Source organism: Hyla sarda, chromosome 4, assembly GCF_029499605.1.
Source record: "Hyla sarda isolate aHylSar1 chromosome 4, aHylSar1.hap1, whole genome shotgun sequence".
Taxonomy (NCBI): Eukaryota; Metazoa; Chordata; class Amphibia; order Anura; family Hylidae; genus Hyla; species Hyla sarda.
Window position 1 is genome coordinate 236,162,254 of NC_079192.1, and position 20,099 is coordinate 236,182,352.

At 43.3% G+C, this 20,099-nt stretch overlaps 1 protein-coding gene across 2 annotated transcripts in view; it reads left to right on the forward strand.

Annotated features, from left to right (window-relative positions):
- Positions 1-20,099, forward strand: part of GRM8 (glutamate metabotropic receptor 8) — a 1,218,499-nt gene that overhangs the window by 932,895 nt on the left and 265,505 nt on the right. For both annotated transcript variants that reach the window (XM_056573767.1, XM_056573766.1), the window contains exon 7: positions 9,055-9,255. In XM_056573767.1, the coding sequence (XP_056429742.1) occupies positions 9,055-9,255 (201 nt within the window). The remainder of the gene's footprint in view (positions 1-9,054; positions 9,256-20,099) is intronic.

Genomic DNA, 20,099 nt, shown 5'->3' on the forward strand with positions numbered 1-20,099 from the left:
AATAACAGGGCCGTAGTGCTGTAGGTGTAAAAGAAATCAGCAATACTGCAAAAATTGGTTATGATTTTGTTTATATGAAAGATTGAAGGATCAGACCCTCTGTATGCTACATTTACTACGCAGGTGGCTGTTAAGTCACACGGTGCATGCTCTCAACACAGAAAAAAAGCATATTACAGTATGGTGTGAGAAATGCAGAAGCATAAGAAATATTGAAATCATTGTACTGTTACGTAGTAAAAAAAAATATGAACTGTGCATCTGGAGTAAAAAAAGTAAAAAAAAAAATATATATATATATATATATTTGTAATATACTTTGGTGAAAAACTATGTATCTTTCTGGGTGGAAAATGCTGTCTTGTCTTTGCAGCTATTGCCTGTGTCTCTCTGTGTACAGTGTGTGGACAAGCAGGGCTCTGTGCAGGCACCTTTCTTGTCAATAATCCTGCTGTGTGAGCCAGGGGTGGGCCCTGTTTGTTCTCAGTGCACAGAGCCCTGCATGTCCTCACTGCACAGAGCCCTGCTTGTCCTCAGTGTACAGGGCCCTGCTTGTCCTCAGTGTACAGAGCCCTGCTTGTCCTCAGTGTACAGAGCCCTGCTTGTCCTCAGTGCACAGAGCCCTGCTTGTCCTCAGTGTACAGAGCCCTTCTTGTCCTCAGTGTACAGAGCCCTGCTTGTTCTCAGTGTACAGAGCCCTGCATGTCCTCAGTGTACAGAGCTCTGCATGTCCTCAGTGCATAGAGCCCTGCTTGTCCTCAGTGTACAGGGCCCTGCTTGTCCTAAGTGTATAGGGCCCTGCTTGTCCTCAGTTTACAGAGCCCTGCTTGTCCTCAGTGTACAGAGCCCTGCTTGTTCTCAGTACACAGACCCCTTCTTGTCCTCAGTGTACAGAGCCCTGCTTGTCCTCAGTACACAGACCCCTACTTGTCCTCAGTGTACAGAGCCCTGCTTGTCCTCAGTACACAGACCCCTACTTGTCCTCAGTGTACAGAGCCCTTCTTGTCCTCAGTGCACAGAGTCCTGCTTGTCCTCAATGTACAGGGCCCTGCTTGTCCTCAGTGTACAGGGCCCTGCTTGCCCTCAGTGTACAGAGTCCTGCTTGTCCTCAGTGTACAGAGCCCTGCTTGTCCTCAGTACACAGAGCCCTGCTTTTCCTCAGTGTACAGAGCCCTGCATGTCCTCAGTGTACAGAGCTCTGCATGTCCTCAATGCATAGAGCCCTGCTTGTCCTCAGTGTACAGGGCCCTGCTTGTCCTAAGTGTATAGGGCCCTGCTTGCCCTCAGTTTACAGAGCCCTGCTTGTCCTCAGTGTACAGAGCACTGCTTGTCCTCAGTACACAGACCCCTGCTTGTCCTCAGTGTACAGAGCCCTTCTTGTCCTCAGTGTACAGGGCCCTGCTTGTCCTCAGTGTACAGGGCCCTGCTTGTCCTCAGTGTACAGAGCCCTGCTTGTCCTCAGTACACAGACCCCTGCTTGTCCTCAGTGTACAGAGCCCTTCTTGTCCTCAGTGCACAGAGTCCTGCTTGTCCTCAGTGTACAGGGCCCTGCTTGTCCTCAGTGTACAGGGCCCTGCTTGTCCTCAGTGTACAGAGCCCTGCTTGTCCTCAGTACACAGAGCCCTGCTTGTCCTCAGTGCACAGAGCCCTGCTTGTCCCCAGTGTACAGGGCCCTTCTTGTCCTCAGTGTACAGAGCCCTGCTTGTCCTCAGTGTATAGGGCCCTGCTTGTCCTCAGTGTACAGGGCCATGCTTGTCCTCAGTGTACATGGCCCTGCTTGTCCTCAGTGTACAGAGCCCTGCTTGTCCTCAGTGTACAGAGCCCTTCTTGTCCTCAGTGTACAGAGCCCTGCTTGTCCTCAGTGCACAGAGCCCTGCTCGTCCTCAGTGTACAGAGCCCTGTTTGTCCTCACTGCACAGAGCCCTGCTTGTCCTCAGTGTACAGAGCCCTGCTTGTCCTCAGTGTACAGAGCCCTGCTTGTCCTCAGTGCACAGAGCTCTGCATGTCCTCAGTGTTCAAAGCTCTGCTTGTCTGCAGTGCACAGAGCCCTGCTTGTCCTCAGTGCACATAGCCCAGCTTGTCCTCGGTGCACAGAGCCCCGTTTGTCCTCAATGCACAGAGCCCTGCTTCTCCTCACTGCACAGAGCCCTTCTTGTCCTCAGTGTGCAGAGCCCTGCTTGTCCTCAGTGTACAGAGCTTTGCTTGTCCTCAGTGCATAGAGCCCTGCTTGTCCTCAGTGAACAGAGCCCTGCTTTTCCTTTGTGTACAGAGCCCTACTTATCCTCAGTGCACAGAGCCCTGCTTGTCTTCTGTGTACAAAGCCCTGCTTCTCCTCACTGCACAGAGCCCTTCTTGTCCTCAGTGTGCAGAGCCCTGCTTGTCCTCAGTGTACAGAGCTTTGCTTGTCCTTAGTGTATAGAGCCCTGCTTGTCCTCAGTGAACAGAGCCCTGCTTGTCCTTTGTGTACAGAGCCCTGCTTGTCCTCAGTGCACAGAGCGCTGCTTATCACCAGTGAACAGCACACTTACTGGATTTTGTCCCAGCCAAGACACACAGACAATAGAACAATAGGATGCAAGGACAAGACAGCAGTTTAAAAAAAAAAAAAATTTTGCAAATGACAGTACCCATAAGGAATGTTCAATCCGTTTAGTAACATTTAAGTATTTGGCCAGGAGTAAACCTGGTTATACACCTTAGATCAGTGTTTCCCAACCAGTGCACCTCCAGCTGTTGCAAAACTACTACTTCCAGCATGCCTGGACAGTCTTTGGCTGTCCGGGCATGCTGGAAGGTGTAGTTTTGCAACAGCTGTAGATACACTGGTTGGGAAATAATGCATTAGGTAAATATTGAGACCAACTAACTAAATGTGTACATGGACATCATAACTGTCTTCTTCTTGGAGAATACACAAATACAATATAAGGGATTCTGGATTTTAACAACCCAATTCTCTGTTCCTAGGGGACAGTGAGGATAGCTGCCAGCTGAACAAATCTATCTTTTGTGTATGGCCAGCCAGGTTATGAAATGGAATCTTAAAAATATTGAAACTGCTGGAAATTTAGTGTTCTTTACAATATATCTAACTTTATTTATAGAATTATTGTAATCAATGAAATATTCTGTCATAAATTGTATGGCAGACTCCCCAAACCAACTCTATTTACTATTATGTGATTTTCGTATTTTCATATTCTTCTCCATATTGTATCCAATAGCATTAAATTTACTTTCGACCATAACTGTACTATAATACTGTTTATTGCTACAGAGCTTATTGAATAAAGCCTAGTGAGAATTAAAGCTGAATACTGTGACTTAAAGTTGTAACCCACTAAGAATAGCTTAAAAGGTTTTCATAAAAGGCCTAACAGAAACAAAAAGGCAAGCTAATAATGAATAAACATAATAATATATTATCTATATTTTTACATTAAATCTTGTTAACTAACATATTCTGAATTATGCATATTAAAAAGCAGTATTGAAATGCCACCTAACAGATGGTTGATTCATGAGATAGTAGGTAGCGTGAATTCTTGTTAATTTGCCTAAATGTTGGGACCAAATAAAAATAATAACTATACTGTTTCATTCTCTAAATTATGCTAAAATAAACGTGAATAGTGACCTTTAAATAACAGCAGTTTGTTGCTAAACAAAAGTCTACAAATCTGGATTGCATTAGTGATGAAAAAAATCAATGTTAGTTCTCCCTCTCTTGAAATTAGTAATGGCTAAATCAAATGCTAATTTAAATTTATACAAACAAGTAAAAAGTTAAAACATTCGGTCACATAGTTAAATTGGTTCTTCAGGACCTTTTTGTTGGTGATCTATTCTGCTTTTACCAACAAATGAATGGCAGGGGGTACCAGATATCATAACAACACAATAAAAAAAAAATTCCTCAAGATGTCTGATCACAGGGGTCCCACCGCTGGGACCCCTGTGATCTCCGTGCAGCCCACGGCATTCTGTGGGTGCTGCTTCGGAGATGTGACGTCATGGCCAAGCCCCCTCGTGACGCCCCCTTCCATTCATATCATATCATATATGGCTGTCATGCCCCCTCCTATAGACATTAATGGAGGGGCATGACGACACAGGGGGGCACGGCACTGATGTCACATCTCAGGAGTAGCATCTACGGCACGGAAAGCCGGGGGGCTGCACGGAAATCGAGGGGGTCCCTACGATCAGACATCTTATTACCTATCCTTTATATAGGGGATAAGATGTCTAAGGCTGGAATACTCCTTCAATACATGGAAATTATATTGTAATACCAGTAGAAACCAGTAACACAACTTTTACAGTCCAATGAGTCGCAAGCAACTGTAATATCTGACATATAGAAGTCTTCTGATGGAGAATCAAACCTATGAAATCTTAAAGGTGTAATTGCTGAATTAGTCCCTTCATTTACATGTTGAAATATATATATGGAACGTTCTGTAATGTTTAAATTACGTAAAGGAATTTTTAAAGATCAGTATAACTTGACTTAAATTACACTTACTGCACAATTCACTCTTTGCCAAGTAGTCATATTTCTTATCATATTTTCCCCTGAATCTATCAACATCTTAAATGGGTCCAGTTATAAAGTTGTACAATGATGACACATTTTTAGTATACCTTTTCATGCTGATCAGAGTTTCAAGAAGATGTTATTGTTAATAAAGATACAATAGAAAGAAAGTCCTTTTTGTTCATACGCATACAGTATATGAACAAGTTATTGCAATTTCTAATTACTGGTTGAAGGGACCACATAGTGGGTAAAATTAGCACTTGTTGTTCCACACTTACATGGCCTCAGAGAAGCACTTTCTGTCTATACTATATATATATATATATATATATATATATATATATATATATATATATATATATATACTTTTTCCCTGCTGATTTTGTCTGTTTGCCTACTGACAAAGAAGTGATCAATTCATAATTTAGGTCAGTTTATATGAGCAGTAATAGATGGAATAACAAAAAAAAAAATCCAAAAAACGACTTTTTAAAGAAGGTATGAATTGATTTGCATTTTATCCAGTGAAATAAGTATTTGATCCCTTATTTGTCAGCAAGATTTCGGGCTCCCTGGTGTCTTTTTAAAAGGTAATGATCTGAGATTAGGAGCACTCTCTTAAAGGGAATTAAACTAATCTAATTGTATTACCTGTGTTAAAGACAACTCTCCACAGAGACAATCAAACTATCAGGTTACAAACTCTAATGGCCAAGACCAGAGAGCTCTCGAAGGATGTCAGGAACAAGACTACACAAGGCTACAATGGGCTACAAGACCATAACCAGAAAGCTTGGGAAAAAAGTTTACAACTGTTGGTACAATTATTCACAAATGGAACAAACACTAAATATCTGTCATCCTCCCATGGTTAGAGAATTGATGGAAAATTTTTCCTTGTGGAGTTTTACTGATCAAGAGAACCGAGAGGAATAAGCCCAGAACTATACCGGAAGATCTTGTCATTGATGTCAAGGCAGCTGGGAAGAAACATTTGATCTCTGTGGTTGCCAACAAGGGTTTTGCCACCAAGTACTAAGTCATGTTTTGCAAAAGGCTCAAATACTAAAATGCAAATCAATTCAAAACTTATTTGAAATGCATTTGTTTGGATTTTTTGCTGTTATTCTGTTTCCTATAAAACCTAGAAAAGTTACAACTCAAAATTTGCAAGATGATCCTATGTACAGCACCATGCAAACGTTTTAGGCAGGTGTGAAAAAAAATGTAAGAATGTAAGAATTCTTAAAAAATGAATTATCATGAACAAAAACTTAAAATTCTTAAAAAATGAATTATCATGAACAAAAACTCATCCCCTATGCTCAGGATAGGGGATAGGTTTTAGATCGTGGGGGGTCCAAGTGCTTGGGCCCCCCTTGATCTCCTGTATGGAGCTCTGCCTCTTCTCCACAATGGCGTGCTACGATCCCCACTCGAAGTGGGGGCCACCACGCCCCCTCCATATAGCTCTACGGGAGAGCCGAAGATTGCTGAACGGCTCTCCTATAGAGCTATATGGAGGGGGCGTGGCAGCCCCCGCCTCTGGCCGAGGTCATGATGCTCCACTGTGGAAAATAGCCCCATACAGGAGATCGCAGGAGGCTTTGGCACTCGGACCCCGCAATCTAAAACGTATCCCCTATCCTGCAGATAGGGGATGCATTTTTGCCGACAATACTTCTACTTTAAAGCGTTAATAATTTATTTATATCCATTTACAAAATTTTAACCCCTTAAGGACCGGGGTTTTTTCCATTTTTGCATTTTCGTTTTTTGCTCCTTGCCTTAAAAAAATCATAACTCTTTCAATTTTGCACCTAAAAATCCATATGATGGCTTATTTTTTGCGCCACCAATTCTACTTTGTAATGACGTCAGTCATTTTGCCCAAAAATCTACGGTGAAACGGGAAAAAAAATCATTGTGCGACAAAAATGAAAAAAAAATGCTGTTTTGTAACTTTTGGGGGCTTCCGTTTCTACGTAGTAAATTTTTCGGTAAAAATGACACCTGATATTTATTTTGTAGGTCCATACAATTAAAATGATACCCTACTTATATAGTTTTGATTTTGTCGGACTTCTGGAAAAAATCATAACTACATGCAGGAAAATTAATACGTTTAAAATTGTCATCTTCTGACCCCTATAACTTTTTATTTTTCCGTGTATGGGGCGGTATGAGGGCTCATTTTTTGCGCCGTGATCTAAAGTTTTTAATGGTACCATTTTTGCATTGATAGGACTTATTGCTCGCTTTTTATTCATTTTTAAATGATAGAAAAAGTGACCAAAAATGCACTATTTTGGACTTTGGAATTTTTTTGCGCGCACGCCATTGATCGAGCGGTTTAATTAATGATACATTTTTATAATTCAGACATTTCCGCACGCGGTGATACCATATATGTTTATTTTTATTTACACAGTTATTTTTTTTATTGGAAAAGGGGGGTGATTCAAACTTTTAATAGGGGAGGAGTTAAATGATCTTTATTCACTTTTTTTTTGCACTTTTTTTTTGCAGTGTTATAGCTCCCATAGGGACCTATAAAACTGCATACACTGATCTCTATGCTGATCACTGGTTTCTCATAAGAAACCAGTGATCAACGATTCTGCCGCATGACTGCTCATACCTGGATCTCAGGCACTGAGCAGTCATTCGGCGATCGGACAGCGAGGAGGCAGGAAGGGGCACTCCCGCTGTCCTGTCAGCTGTTCGGGATGCCGCGATTAGCCGCGGCTATCCCGAACAGCCCAACTGAGCTAGCCGGGAACTTTCACTTTCACTTTTAGCCGCGCGCTAAAGGGTTAATAGTGCGTGGCGCCGCGATCGGCGCTGCGCGCTATTAGAGGCGGGTCCCGGCTTCACTATGACGCTGGGCCCGCCGTGATATGACGCGGGGTTACTGTGTAACCCCGCGTTATATCAGAAGAGCAGGACCAAGGACGTACTGGTACGTCCTTGGTCCTTAAGGGGTTAAGTAAGCAAACAGAAAAGGAATTAAAGTCAAAGCAATATTTAGTGTGACCACTCTTCAAGGCAGCATCACTTCTTCTAGGAAAACTTGTATAAAGTCATGGATTTTGTAGTATAGTCAGATGCATGAATAACTAAATATACCAAACAGTTAATAATGATAATAATAATCCTTATTTCCATACATAGGTTGAAACACAGTCCTTAATTGAAACAGAAACATCTGTGTAGGAGGCTTAGAACTTAAAAAGTAAGGAACAGCAAAACCCTGCGACAAAGGGGAGGTTGTGGAAGACAGTGTCATGTCACAGGTCATACACCATTACAAGACTAAGCACAACAACAAGACACAAGATAGTTATACTGCATCAGCAAGATATCTACCAGGCATATATTTCAAAGCAGATTGGGGTTTCAAGATGTTCTGTTCAATCTCTTTTGATGAGGCACAAAGAAGCAGAGAATGTTGAGAACCGTGGATGCATTACACTATTGTTGAAAGCATTATTTCTTTGCAGTATGTTTTCCACACCTACTCAAAACGTTTGCACAGTGCTCTATATGCCATGCATTTATGGACCACTGGATTCTGGCCAGTGAAGAATTAAAGCACTAGTGTCTAATCTAGTATCAAATTGAATATACACTTTAAAGTAGTGTGAACCCTGATATTTAAATTGTATTCTTTTTGAAATATCTGAAGATAATTCCATTATCTTTCATTGTAGCATAGACTTTGCGAGGATGCTGTGTGCAGCACTAAACATTTCTTAACATATAACTTTCTAACTTGAAGTTGTCAACTTTCAACAATCAACTTTTCTATTCTGACCATGCTTCTGCTCCAGTATATGGCAATGCAAGTTACCGTATCTTCTTACAATGTCAGCTAAGAGTTCATAACCCCGTGCTCATAACTGCTTGGAAAGATGTAGACATGGCTGTAGGGAATATATCATGTATTTTCAGAGGTCCAGTGTCATCCAAGTTTCCTTATCCTCCGCTGTGTCACGCTGACAGTTTATCAATGACCAAGTGGGTTTAACATATTAGTTAAACTGAGCTAGGATTATGGGAGGGGGTAAGCATCAGGTGACAACATGGAGACTGGGCTGAGCTGAGAAAGAGGAATCTTTGAGTGGAAGGAGAACAGAGTTGTGTCGTGTGACATCATCTTGCAGGCTTTGGCTATAATCACAGTGTAGCAGTTGCATCATAGCTAATGTGTAATTCATAGATATGACTAACATATACATGTATGTACATGTCTGTTTTTATGTGTTACCTAATACAGTTTTTTGTATGTGCATTATACTAAAACAGATTTATGAATATAAATATATATATTTTTTTTATTAAAACTGTTGTCATCTACAGAAAAACATTGGTAAATGTGTTACACTATATAATACCTTCATACTGTATGTAGAGTGATTGGACCTATTAGTCTGCAGTTGATCATTGACAAGTTAAAAATGTAATTTCAATATTTGCTCTTAAATATTTCTAAATATATTTATTTTCAGGTTTAGAACGCATTGGAAGAGATTCCAGCTATGAGCAAGAGGGGAAGGTTCAGTTTGTCATTGATGCAGTGTATTCATTGGCTCATGCGCTCCATAGCATGCACAGAGATTTCTGCTCTGGTTATGTGGGTCTTTGTCCAAGAATGAAGCCTGTGGAGGGAAAAGATCTTCTTTCCTACATCAGGGCTGTGCACTTTAATGGTAAGTTTTTTTTTTTAAATTGTTCCTTACATTTTAATTGTAATTGCAAAATTACTATACTCTTCATGCTTGTATGTTATTAATGCTATTGCCTGGTGAGTTTCCACAAGTTCTTACTTAACTACTAATGGTTTCAGTTCATAATTGTGGTCACACAAACTTGATGCTTGCAAACACATTAGGTAATATTTAGTATTTGAATTCCTAGAAATGAACTAGAACAGTATTGTAAAATAGGAGGATGTTGTCTAGTACATCGGTCTCTATTCCTGAGAGCCCATTATTATCGTACCCCTACAATTTCTCTTGTCCAGTCCATACAGCAAAGGACAGGACAAAGCAGACAACCTATTACTTCTCAGGGCAGCCAACTTTACAATATAGGAGGGGTCTAAAATTCCAACTAATGCTAGTGTTCTGTGCAGGAAAGACTTGCATCATCATCTTGAGCTCCTGGCTAGGGATGAGCAAATCTAATCTGACGAATCCAAATTTGTTACGAATTTCAGGAAAAATTCTATTTGCAACAAAGGCGAATACCGCTGCTATTCGATCGCACGAATCGCTTTATTAAACTCCATTTAGTGCGTTCCAGGCTCCAGGGCATCTAAAATGGCGGGATCCACATGTGAGTACATGGGGCAAGGAACTCTGGGAAGGCGGGAACAAGGGTAGGAGGGATGACCCTGAATCACATGCAGAATGTAGCCTATCAGCAGCCAGCCACCCCGTGATGTCGCAGCCGTATATAATGGGCAGCCATCTTGTGGCCAGTCACTTCAGCCTTTTATTGCAGAAAGATAGAGAGGGACAGACAGCACGGTGCATTGCACAGAAAAGCATTTTTCGAGCAGCGATTCACCTCCCAGTCACATCAGCATTCTGTTGGACAGAGAGAGGGACAGAGAGCAGTGTGTGTTGCACAGAAAAGCATTTTTACAGCAGTGATAAACCTCCCAGTCACTACAGTCTTCTATTACAGAGAGGGACAGAGAGCAGTGTGTTGCACAGAACAGCAGCGATTCATCTCAAGCCCAAATCCTGCCTAGAAACACCGATAGGGAAGGGAGTGAGATTGAGAGAGAGTGCAATTTTGGGTGTAGCACACAGCGACTATGTGCTGCAGCACTGGTGTTGTACACAAATACTGTTTTAAGCGTACTGGAGCGCATTGTCCTCCCCTCATAAGTGCATACCACATACGTACATCTAAGTGGTGTATTATTTCTTCCTGTTAAAGTCTCAAGGGCGTAGATACTGTGAAAGGTGAACAAAAGTACACACCGGCTGGTGTTGTACACAAATACTGTTTTAAGCGTACTGGAGTGCATTGTCCATCCCTCATAAGTGCATAGCACATACGTACATCTAAGTGGTGTACTATGTTGTTCCTGTTAAAGTCTTAAGGGCCTTTATACTGTGAAAAGCCAGCCAAAAGTACACACCGACTGGTGTTGTACACAAACACTGTTTTAAGCGTAGTGGAGCGTATTGTACTCAGGCAGAGAAGTGTCAGGCAGAGAAGTGCCAGGACATGCACAGAGGAGTGGCAGAGGCCTAAATTCACTAGGCAGAGGTCGCAGCAGACTAGGGGCGAGTGGCAGCAGGAGTCGCAGTGAGAGGCCTGAGCTCCCGGTATCAGCTAGCGCTCATATCTCGACCAGCAACCCATCTGCCATCATCGATTGGTTAACACGGTCATCCACTTCAACACAAGTGACATCTGACACACCCAGTCAACAGTCGGTGGGTTCCTCAGACACAACCCTCAGTTGGTATGGCCTGAGAGAAGTCCCTGTCCTCCCATTGCCTCTGTCCTATGCTGTTCCCTCCCCCACAGAAGTATCTTATGCTGTGGGTTCAGCTCCACTATTCAGTGAGGACGATCTAGAGAACAGTCAGCAGCTACTGCCCAGACAAGAAGTGGAGGAGACATCCGCCACTTCATCCACTAGGCGGGCAACTAGTGATGAGGAGAGTGGCGTGGGAGGTGGGGTTGAGAGCATTCAGGCTCCTGAAGCAGACACTGTTGAGGAACCTGAGGAGGACATCAGTGACGTGCAGACACAACTCGATGATGATGAAGCTGATCGCACTTGGGAGCCGGGTGCAGAAGGGGCTTCATCATCATGAGGAGAAGAGGGTTGCAGGTTGCCCGTGAGGCAGCAGCTGAGCCAGCAAAGTGGTAACATGGTTGGCATGATGGCAGGAGCAGAAAGTCTGGAGCCAAAAGTGCCCAGCCTACCTTCCTGGGAGGTAGTGGAACAGGGGTTCCTGGAGTTGGCGGCAGTAGCAGTCAATCAGTGTGGACTGTTGGTGGGAAAATCATCCTCAACATGTCCTCAGCCTCCACTGCATGGACAAGTCTCTGTGCCCCTCCAGCATACCATGTGTGCAGGGTACGGTGGTGTCACGCTGTTCTTCAAACCCTTTGCTTTGGCGAACGGAGTCACACAGGAGAGGAACTGCTAAAAGTCATTTCTAAAGAAATCGAATCATGGCTTACTTCACGAAAACTGGAAATGGGAACCATGGTGACCGACAACGGGAAGAACATCTTGTCTGTGCTGTGACAAAGAAGCTAGAGCCATGCACCCTGCATGGCACACATGTTCAATCTGGTTGTCAAACGGTTCCTGAAGTGTGCCCCCCATCTGCAAGACATCCTAACAAAGGGAAGGAAACTTTGCATGCAGGATTACACCAGGATTACGGGATGAACGACGTCCTTCCACTGCTTCATCTACTACAACACGTGTTGGAAATGATGGCTGGTCAGGGCACTGGAGACATGGTGCCTACATCTCATGGCCACATGAGCCCTGTGGGGGCTGAACTGGAGGAGGAGGGGGAGGGGCACAGTGGAGCATAGTTTAGGTTTCGCGAGATGGGTGGTTTTTCTAGTCATCTGATAGGAGAGGAGGAGCAGGAACAGCTAGAGAAGCTAGAGGGTTATGAGGAAGATGAGACAGAGGACCCAGACACACCATGGCAGTATGCAGTGGAGATGGAGGCAGGGAGTCCCTCCGAGTCACTTGCAAAAATGACACAATGCATGCTCACTTGCTTAATGACTGTCGAATTGTCACCATTCAGCAGCGGGATGACTTCTGGCTCTCCACCTTATTGGACCCTCGCTACGGGCACAAAATGGGGGCCTTTTTTACACCCACTGAGAGGGAAGACAAACTTACCTACTACAGAGACATCCTACATAGTCAGTTGGCCGATGCCTATCTTTGCCATTGTCCATCCTCTCGTCGTTCTGACTCATGGGGGCCCTCTGCGCTCACCTTCCACTGCCATGGCTGCTGGGGAGGGGTGGGGTGGCAGGAGTCTACAGTTGCTGATGAGTAGCTTTCTTCACCCGCATAGTGAAGCAACTCATCAGCAGCAGGTAGACCTGGTTCAGGATCTGAACCAGCAGATGGTGGCATACCTTGACATGACCATGCCAACACACTTTGAAGATCCACTGGAATTCTGGGCAGCCAAACTTGATTTGATTTGGAAAAGCTGTCCTGCCCGGCCAGTAGTGTGCCATCAGAGAGAGTGTTTAGTCTGGCGGGGGCCATAGTATACCCCAAGGAGAACTCGTCTGTCCACGAAAAATGTGGAGAGACTGACCTTTGTGAAGATGAATAGGGCATTGATCAGCCAGGATTTCCACACACCAATGCCTGATGCATCAGAGTAGATTGACCATGGTGCCACACCAACACTTCCCAAATATGGATAGTGCTAAACATATTTAAGGTGCTGCCCCCCAGTTACAGATATTCCTCCGCATCAGACCACAAGTAAGTATTGAGGATATGCATTACGTAAAACTTAACTTTTAATATTCTGCTTAGGATAAAATATATGGACCCAATTTTTTTTTTAAATCAAACAAAAGGAAAGGTGTGCAAAAAACACCATGTGCCACCAACACCACCAAATATTAATGTGATGCAAAGACCTATAAAAGGTGGAAGGGAACAACGTATGGTCCATTGTAATAGGTGGGGGTAAAAACTTCCCTTGTAAGGCCCCACTCTCGCATTATTAATTCTCTTATTGGCAAGTGTCACTCGCCCTAAAAAGGGCAGCCCCACACAGGAATCTCTCCCTAATTCCCCCTACAAACACTGCCATTTCCCAGGGTTTTTAGGTGGAAATAGAGTTTCCTGTGTGGAACATCCCTTTTTAGGGTGAGTAAAAATTGCCAAGAAGGGAATTAATAGGGTGAAATTAGGGCCTTACTGGGGAAGTTTTTACCCCCACCTGGTACAATGGACCACACGTTGTTCCCTTCCACCTTTTAGAGGTCTTTGCATCACATCAATACTTGGTGGTGTAGGTGGCACATGGTGTTTTTTGCACAACTTTACTTTTGTTTGATTAAAAAAAAAACATTTGGGGTCCATATATTTTATCCTAAGCATATTATTAAAAGTTAAGTTTTACGTGATGCATATACTCAATACTTACTTGTGCACACTAACACTTTTACAAAAGAGACAATTTTCCACACATCTGATGCCAAGTTCTCCTTTTTTTCCCCCACGTTCGTCACCATGTACTGGTATTGCCACCCACCGCACCACACTGTCACCAGGTCACTTCAGGACTCGTGATGCTGCTGCTGCCACCACCAGGCTGTCTCATTCTGCCCCCATATGTTCTCCTCATGCTGCTGCCAACTCCAGGCTGTGTCATTCAGCCACTATATGGTCTTCTCATGCTGCCGCTAACTCTAGGCTGTGTCATTAAGCCACTATATGATCTCCTCATGCTGCCGCCAACTCCAGGCTGTGTCATTCAGCCCCTATATGGTCTCCTCATACTGATGCCACCTCAAGCCTCTGTCATTGTGCCCCTCTGTGACAGTCATTATAATAGCGACACCTCTGATCTGCATGTCATACTGAATAACATTATTATTTCACTAACCAAGAACACACCCTATGCATGTTACAGCAAGGCAAAGTGTTCTACACCCCTATTGAGGCTCTGCTAGCTAAGCATCTTTAGTCTGACAGAGAACATATTAACTATGTTTTAATAAAGATTAAGGAAACAATAGCCAATAATTTAATCTTCTGTTGAATCTCTCCACAAATACGCTCTGGACATTTTCTTCTTTTTTGCTTGGTGAAGGCTAGGCCAAGTTCATCCAGATTGATTATATTCATAGCCATCCAGGAGAAACCTAACCTTCCTGTGATGTGATTTGTGGCTTATTATCCTTTCCTGACACTACGACTCTGCTTAAAGCCACTAGAAAACAGGTACACATGCCTACCAAATGTTCCAGGACATTTATCCAACTACCCTGAGGAAATGCCACACCTTGAAACCCCTACTAGAGATCATGAGAGCTCATTTCATACCATTCTTTTTTGCAGATAATTTGTGCATCTTAAGATGCGTTTTTGTGTGTTTTTCCCCTTCCCCACACAATAGCACTCTGCCACAAGGAGCGCTATTGTGTGGCAAAACATCGGGTCCAGTGCAATCTGGACCAGCCACACTCATCGCCTGCCAGCGCTTACCAACCAGCGAGAGTACTATACGGACACCTATACCACAGCACGCTATCATCATCAGGAACGGGTAATATTAAACCACTATTGCAATAATTATTCTGGACATTTTTACCATTATCATCTTACCACCAATAGACTGTCTAATATCCGGACCTCCAGTAGCTATTAACTCACTGCATGCTATATATACGGCAATTTTTTATACATTGATTTTATTATTACAATTTTATATGTTATATTTTTCATTCATTTTTCCTCCCACAAGGGCCCTGTGCGAGGAATCTATGCAACCTAAAAAACTTCTTATCTAAATAAAAAAAACTTTGTTTAATTGAAGCACAGTCTTTTAACCCCTTAAGGACCAAGGGCGTACAGGTACGCCTTTGCTCCCTCGTACTTAAGGACCAAGGGCGTACCTGTACGCCCGTGGGAATTTCGGTCCCCGCCGGGCAGGGACCGGGCCGGGGTGACTGCTGATATCTATCAGCAGGCACCCCGCGCAAATGCCCAGGGGGGTCATTAGACCCCCCCCATGTCGGTGATCGGCGCAAATCGCAAGTGAATTCACACTTGCGATTTGCGCCGATTCCGGGTCATTACGGGTCTATGGTGACCCGGTGACCCGGAAAAGAAGGGGGATCGCGGGTGTCCTAGACACCCACGATCCCCCTGTAGCGATAGGAGTGAGGTGGCAGGGTTTCCACCCCTCCTATCTCTGCTATTGGTGGTCTAGACGCGACCACCAATAGCAGATCGGGGGCGGAGGGGTTTACTTTCGGTTTCCACGTTCTGCCCACCCACAATAGGCGGGGCAGGACGGGGAAACCGACAGGGACCGGCGCCGAAGATCCACTTACCCATCGGCGATGGCAGCGGGCGAAGATCAGCGGCGGCAGCGGGCGACGATCGGCGTAAGAAGAGGACGGCGACGCAGCTCCCTGGATCCAACGGAAGCCGGTGAGTTACTTAGCAACATCTGGAGGGCTACAGTCTGAGACCACTATAGTGGTCTCTAAACTGTAACCCTCCAGATGTTGCAAAACTACAACTCCCAGCATGCCCAGAGAGCTGTTTAGGCTTGCTGGGAGTTGCAGTTTTGCAACAGCTGGAGGTCTACAGTTTGAGACCACTGCAAATTGATCTCTATACTGTGCACCTCCAGATCTTGCAAAACTACAACTCCCAGCATGCCCAGACAGCAGTTTGCTGTCTGAGCATGCTGGGAGTTGTAGTTTTGCAACATCTGGAGGTCCACAGTTTGGAGGTCCACACTTAAACTATAGCTCTCCAGATGCTGCAAAACTGCAACTCCCAGCATGCCTAAACAGCAAACAGCTGTCTCTGCATGCTGGGAGTTGTAGTCGCGATCCCTCCAGCTGTTGCATAACTACATCTCCCAGCATGCCTTTCGGCGATCAGTACATGCTGGGAGTTGAAGTTTTGCAACAGCTGGAGGCACACTGGTTGGAAAATACTGAATTAGGTAACAGAACCTAACTGAAGGTTTTCCAACCAGTGTGCCTCCAGCTGTTGCAAAAGTACAACTCCCAGCATGCACGGTCTGTCAGTACATGCTGGGAGTTGTAGTTTTGAAACAGCTGGAGGTTTGCCCCCCCCCCCCCCCATGTGAACGTACAGGGTACATTCACACTGGCGGGTTTACAGTAAGTTTTCTGCTTCAAGTATGAGCTGCGGCAAATTTTTCACCGCAGCGCAAACTCCTAGCGGTAAATTCACTGTAAATCCGCCAGTGTGTACGTACCCTAAAAACACTACACTACACTTACACATAATAAAGAGTAAAACACTACATTTACACCCCCTTACACTGTCCCCCTAATAAAAATGAAAAACTTATTGTACGGCAGTGTTTCCAAAACAGAGCCTCCAGCTGTTGCAAAACAACAACTCACAGCATTTCCGGACAGCCACTAACTGTCCAGGCATGCTGGGAGTTTAGCAACAAGTGGAGGCACCCTGTTTGGGAATCACTGGTGTAGAATACCCCTATGTCCACCCCTGTGCAATCCCTAATCTAGTCCTCAAATGCGCATGGCGCTCTCTCACTTCAGAGCCCTGTCGTATTTCAAGGAAACAGTTTAGTGCCACATATGGGGTATCTCCGTACTAGGGAGAAATTGCACTACTAATTTTGGGGGCTTTTTTTTCCTTTTACCCCTTATGAAAAAGAAAAGTTGGGGTCTACACCAGCCTGTTAGTGTAAAAAATAAAAAATGTTTACACTAACATGCTGGTGTTGTCCTTTACTTTTTATTTTCACGGGAGGTAAAAGGAAAAAAAGACCCCCAAAATTTGTAACGCAATTTCTCCTGAGTACGGAAATACCCCATATGTAGGCATAAAATGCTCTGCGGGCGCACAACAAGGCTCAGGAGTGAGAGCGCACTATGTACATTTGAGGCCTAAATTGGTGATTTGCACAGGGGTGGCTGATTTTACAGCGGTTCTGACATAAACCCCAAAAAATAAATACCCACATGTGACCCCATTTTGGAAATGACACCCCTCACGAAACGTAACAAGGGGTATAGTGAGCCTGAACACCCCACAGGTGTTTGACAAATTTTCATTAAAGTTGGATGGGAAAATGAAAAAAAAAATTGTTTTCACTAAAATGCTGGTGTCACCCTAAATTTTCCATTTTCACAAGGGAAAATAAAAAAAAGCCCCCCAAAATTTGTAACCCAATTTCTTCTGAGTAAGAGCATACCCCATATGTGGATGTAAAGTGCTCTATGGGTGCACTACAATGCTCAGAAGAGAAGGAGCGCCATTGGGATTTTGAAGAGAAAATTTGTCCGGAATTGAAGGCCACTTGTGTTTACAAAGCCCCCATGGTACCAGAACAATGGACCCCCCCCCATATGTGACCCCATTTTGGAAACTACACCCCTCATGTAATGTAATAAGGGGTACAGTGAGCATTTACGCCCCACAGGTGTCTGACAGATTTTTGGAACAGTGATCCGTGAAAATGAAAAATTTAATTTTCCATTTGCACAGCCCACTGTTCCAAAGATCTGTCAAACGCCAGTGGGGTGTAAATGCTCACTGCACCACTTATTAAATTCTGTGAGGGGTGTAGTTTCCAAAATAGGGTCACATGTGGGGGGGGGGTCCACTGTTCTGGCACCACAGGGGGCTTTATAAATGCACATGGCCCCTGACTACCTTCCAAACAAATTCTCTTTCCAAAAGCTCAATGGTGCTCCTCCTCTTCTGAGCATTATAGTTCGCCCGTAGTGCACTTCAGGTCCACTTATGGGGTACCTCCATACTCAGAAGAGATGGTGTTACAAATTTTGGGGGGTATTTTCTGCTATTAACCCTTGCAAAAATGTGAAATTTGGGGGGAAACACACATTTTAGTGAACAAAAAAAAAATTTCTTTTACATATGCAAAAGTCGGGAAACCCGTGTGGGGTATTAAGGCTCACTTTATTCCTTGTTACATTCCTCAAGGGGTCTAGTTTCCAAAATGGTATGCCATGTGTTTTTTTTTTTTTTTGCTGTTCTGGCACCATAGGGGCTTCTTAAATGCGACATGCCCCCCGAGCAAAATTTGCTCTCAAAAAGTCAAATATCACTCCTTCTCTTCTGAGCATTGTAGCTCGCCCGTAATGCACTTCAGGCCAACTTATGGGGTGCCTCCATACTCAGAAGAGATGGGGTTACAAATTTGGGGGGGTATTTTCTGCTATTAACCCTTGCAAAAATGTGAAATTTGGGGGGAAACACATTTTTGAGAAAAATATATATTTTTTTACATATGCAAAAGTCGTGAAACACCTGTGGGGTATTAAGGCTCACTTTATTCCTAGTTACGTTCCCCAAGGGGTCTAGTTTCCAAAATGGTATGCCATGTGGGTTATTTTTGCTTTTCTGGCACCAAAGGGGCTTCCTAAATGCAACATGCCCTCCAAAAACCATTTCTGAAAAACGTACTCTCCAAAATCCCCTTGTCGCTCCTTCGCTTCTGAGCCCTCTACTCCGCCCGCCGAACACTTTACATAGACATATGAGGTATGTGCTTACTCGAGAGAAATTGGGCTACAAATATAAGCATACATTTTCTCCTTTTACCCCTTGTAAAAATTCAAAAATTGAGTTTACAAGAACATGCGAGTGTAAAAAATAAAGATTGTGAATTTTCTCTTTCACTTTGCTGCTATTCCTGTGAAACACCTAAAGGGTTAAAACACTTACTGATTGTCATTTTGAATACTTTGGGGGGTTTAGTTTTTATAATGGGGTCATTTGTGGGGTATTTCTAATGTGAAGACCCTTCAAATCCACTTCAAAGCTGAACTGGTCTCTGAAAAAAAGCGAGGTTCAAAATTTTTTTTTAAATTGGAAAAGTGCTGCTGAACTTTGAAGCCCTCTGGTGTCTTCCAAAAGTAAAAACACGTCACTTTTATGATGCAAACATAAAGTAGACATATTGGAAATGCGAATAAAAAAAAAATATTTTGAATATCCATTTTCCTTACAAGCAGAAAGCTTCAAAGTTAGAAAAATGCAAAATTTTCTAATTTTTCATCAAATTTGGGGATTTTTCACCAAGAAAGGATGCAAGTTACCACAAAATGTTACCACTATGTTAAAGTAGAATATGTCACGAAAAAACAATCTCAGAATCAGATTGATAACTAAAAGCATTCCAGAGTTATTAATATTTAAAGTGACAGTGGTCAGATCAGGTCCTAAGGTGTAAAATGGCCTGGTCCTTAAGGGGTTAAATATATTTGTTTTTTTGAAAAAACTTATATTCCACTATCCTGAGGTTTATGCCATTTTGTGCACAATATTTTTAGAATTTTTTTTTCACTTAGGGTGTAAGTGATTGCCCTTATACCTCAGATAGTAGTCAATTGTGAACTGCACCAAACTTTTTCCCTAATTTACAAATCTGTTTAACTTTCTGGCACCAGTTGATTAAAAAAAAAAGTTTTCCATAGGAGTACCCCTTTAAGCATGCACCTTGTATTTATCTAGTAAAATTAATAGAATAGCCCTCTTTATAATAGATTAGGTTTTTAGTATTATGTATGTCCGTTCTGCTTTAGCCTTGTATCTTAGTCTGTGTTCACACTGTGAGTCTCGTTTGTATAATGCCTGTTCTGGTATCCTGGTTCCTCCATGTTGTTTGGAGTTTGGCTTTGTGGAGTCTGTTCAGACTCATCTGATTCTCAGTCTAGTGTTCCGTGTATTATATTTCTGTTTCCTTCTAGGTCAGTATCCTGATCACACAGGGAAGTATGCCCGCTATCTGGAGTTATTATTGCTGTCTAC